A 3,382-nucleotide genomic window follows, 5' to 3' on the forward strand; every position below is an offset into this window, starting at 1 on the left:
GGGATCCTGTCCTGTGTTTGAATGTTATAGTACGTTGCTCAGCACAGATGGAAGGAACTTGAAATATCAGACATCCGACAGATACCAGCTAAAGAGGAATTTCCGCAAAGGAGATGTGTCCTTGACTATAGAGAATGTGACTCTAGATGACAGTGGGACCTATTGCTGCCGGATCCAATTCCCAGGCCTAATGAATGATAAAAAATTAAACCTGGAGTTGGTCATCAAACCAGGTGAGTGGACCTTTGCATGTCTTCGTTATGAATAAAACTCACCTGCAAGTAATTAAATATACTGTTTGGTCCCACTTCTGATCTCCCCAGTTATAGCCCTAGGAGTGGGTCCCTAAGACCTAAAGTTTAACAGGCTCCGCCAACATGCCCAGCCACATTTAATTCCCTTCCTCTAGTTTCAAACTCTCAGTCAGGATCTATAGAATGGGAGGGAAGGCCTAGATCCGTGGTTAAGCACCTGAATGCTCATTATAATCATCTGGAAAGCTTTTTCACACCTATAGCTCCTTGGTCCCCACCCACAGGTCAGAGAAATCGGCATTTCTGGAGGTAGAGCCCGAGTGCTGGGATTTGACAAGTCTACCTTAGGTGATTCTCCTCCCCGTGCAGACAGGATTGAGAACTACCAGACCGTGTATGTGTGGGGTGGAGAGGAGCGGGCTGCATGTGCTCATTCGCTTTATGATTTATGCAGAATGTATTGTGTGGCTGTTGGAGCTGAGTTCAAATCGAACTTTGCCTCTTACTAGCTGTGTAATCTCGGGCAAGTTATTTAATCTCTGTGACCTCCTCTTCTATAAAATATGGCAATACCTACTACACAGGCCATTGGATGGATTTTATGAAGTGTTTTATAAAAAGCAATTAGCATGGCCATTTTTGTGGCTATCAGTTCTATTATTAACAGACTGTGGCAATGACAGCCATAACAGACCTCTGCCCAACATATTAACAGTCTCAGACACTTTCAGTGAGCGCTTCCAGGTAGGTTCAGCAGTTGGGCATGTGCTTTTCATTTGTTGTGTTTCATATTTTTTTTTGCTGCCCCTTTGATTCCCTGAAACAAGCTCTCTGTTCTCAGAGAAGCCTCATTTTTATGTTGGTTTCTGACATTAGCCAAGGTCACCCCTGCTCGGCCTACACGCAGAGACTTCACTACAGCCTTTCCAAGGAATCTCACCACCAAGGGATATGGCTCAGGTAAGTATACAGGTGCTGTAGGAGGAGGCCTTCCAGCATTTTCTGAGTTCAAAGGATTTCGAATATGGAAAAGAGATGAGAAATGAGTTTGAGTGGTGGCGTGAATGTTCTGTGCACCTGAGATAGTGTGTGTGGTGAGAGGGGAGGTGGGGACCAACCTGTGCTGGGGAAAAGGAGCCCTGAGCTGGGATTTGGAATCAGTTACAAGTCCCTGTGATCTGGGCTGAAGCCTTTCACTTCCTTGGACTTCCCCTTCCTGTTCTGTCCAAGGAGAGGGTTCAGAGACTTTGAATTTTAAACCCTAGTAAAATTCCCACCCCCTAACCACTAAAAAAGGAATTTTTGGTAATCTATGTATTTTGCAAATAAGGAAAAACTCTACTAATGCCACTATTGCATTAATAAAAGACATGTTTATAAATTAAATAAATTTAATCTAATGAAAAACTCATTATGTTGCCATTATTTCCCATTTGATGCCCAGACTAGGGATGTTTTGTCATGAATCCACCCCAGTCCATGTTTAGGGTTAAATTAGGTGATTTCAAGGACCTCTTCTAATTAGAATGAAGCCCATCATCTTCCTTCAATTCCAACCCCAGAAGGAGCAGCTAAACTCTTCAAGTAATTCAGCAAGGACTTTTCCATGCTGCTCTGGAAGAGAAGATAGGATCAAAAGAGCAGACCTCAGGTCACACTGAGGAGAGAGATTAATCTTAAATGTCTCCTGTCAAAGTCCTGATCGCTCATACTCTCTGGACCTTAGTCTTCCATTCAGTAAGAGAAGGGTAATAACAGGTACATCCCATATCTTAATCTCATAAGTCTCCTAAGTTTCACCTTATGAAATTTAACTAAGAAAGTGTGTCTCAAGCCCTTAGCCCAGTATTTGATCATATTATATACTCAGTACATGTTGGTTATTGTCCTTAATGTTACCAGTAAGATCTGGAGGCAGAATGAGATTATGGTTAAGTACATCAGCAACAGGTAAGTAGAATGGGTCCTAATATCAGCTCTTCACATTAGCTTGGTGAGCTCAAGGTAAAATTGCTCAAACTTTGTGAGGCTTTATTTCCTTACCTCTACATTGAGGGTAAGCCCAGTGCTTACTGCATAAGAGTGTTGTAAAGACTGTGACAGTGCATGTAATGTGCTCAGCATAGTACCTGACCCACAGAAAGCACTCATATATCAGTTATTATTATAAGTAGTAACTTCAGCTCTCTAATGGTTTGATCTTTGGTAGTTCTTTGGTGATTGGTAGACAACATCGCAATTAGTGAGAAAATTAAATATGGTGGGAAGAGAGGATTGCCCTCATTGTGGCCTAATCAAGTCATACCAGATATTTATTGTATGTCCACATTCCCATCCTGTGCTACCAATGCTGTTTATAACATCACCACCAAGCGCTCATTCACAGTATGCCCACACGTCTTCCTCATGAGGCAACATATCCTCAGAGTTGACTATATCCTGAACAAGTCTTTTTCCTTTTAGTTTTTACTTGTTAGTTCCTTCCCTTTAGGGCAACAAAGATGGGGTCATTTCTTGCATCAGGAATATAGGCACAGTACCTACAATCTCTGAGCTTTGCGAAGGCCTAAGAAGATATTTAAATAAAAAGCATGTAACAGCTCTGAAGTAGGAAAATAAAATGAAAAATTAAAATTATTTAATCGCATGTCTAGAATATGTAATATGATGTAAATTAGTTACCTGCAAGTCAACTTGTATGTAGTTATGCATTCCTTTTCTTTAATGTGGAATGTGGGTACATTTAATATGTTTGCTATAAAGTGGAATGGAGCCTGCCTGTTTAACAAGTAAGAATTCAAGAATCATGAAACCTATCTTGAACACAAAATAATGTGATGTCTCTTTCTCCTGAAGGAGTTAGGACAGGTCATGGTGAATCCTCAGCTCTGGAGGTTGACTTAGCTTAAATCTCAGGTTTATCAGTGAATAATTGCATGATCTTAAGTAAAGTACCTCTCTGAGATTCAGTTTCTTCATCTGAAAAATGGGAAAATAATAGTACCTATCTATTGCGATGAAGATTAAAAGATAACGTGCAAATAAAGTACTAAGCACCATGTCTGGTATGTGATATGTCCTAGATGGTAGCTACAAATTTATATACTTTTAAGACTATCACGTGCCAC

The 3,382-nt window shown here is 40.7% G+C and overlaps 1 protein-coding gene across 1 annotated transcript in view; it reads left to right on the forward strand.

Annotated features, from left to right (window-relative positions):
- HAVCR2 (hepatitis A virus cellular receptor 2) overlaps window positions 1-3,382 on the forward strand; it is a 9,183-nt gene that overhangs the window by 731 nt on the left and 5,070 nt on the right. Inside the window, exons 2-3 of the mRNA XM_029941253.1 lie at window positions 3-233; window positions 1,131-1,214. Coding sequence (XP_029797113.1) covers window positions 3-233; window positions 1,131-1,214 — 315 coding nt within the window. The remainder of the gene's footprint in view (window positions 1-2; window positions 234-1,130; window positions 1,215-3,382) is intronic.

The sequence above is a fragment of the Suricata suricatta genome, chromosome 6 (assembly GCF_006229205.1).
Source record: "Suricata suricatta isolate VVHF042 chromosome 6, meerkat_22Aug2017_6uvM2_HiC, whole genome shotgun sequence".
In the NCBI taxonomy this organism is placed as follows: Eukaryota; Metazoa; Chordata; class Mammalia; order Carnivora; family Herpestidae; genus Suricata; species Suricata suricatta.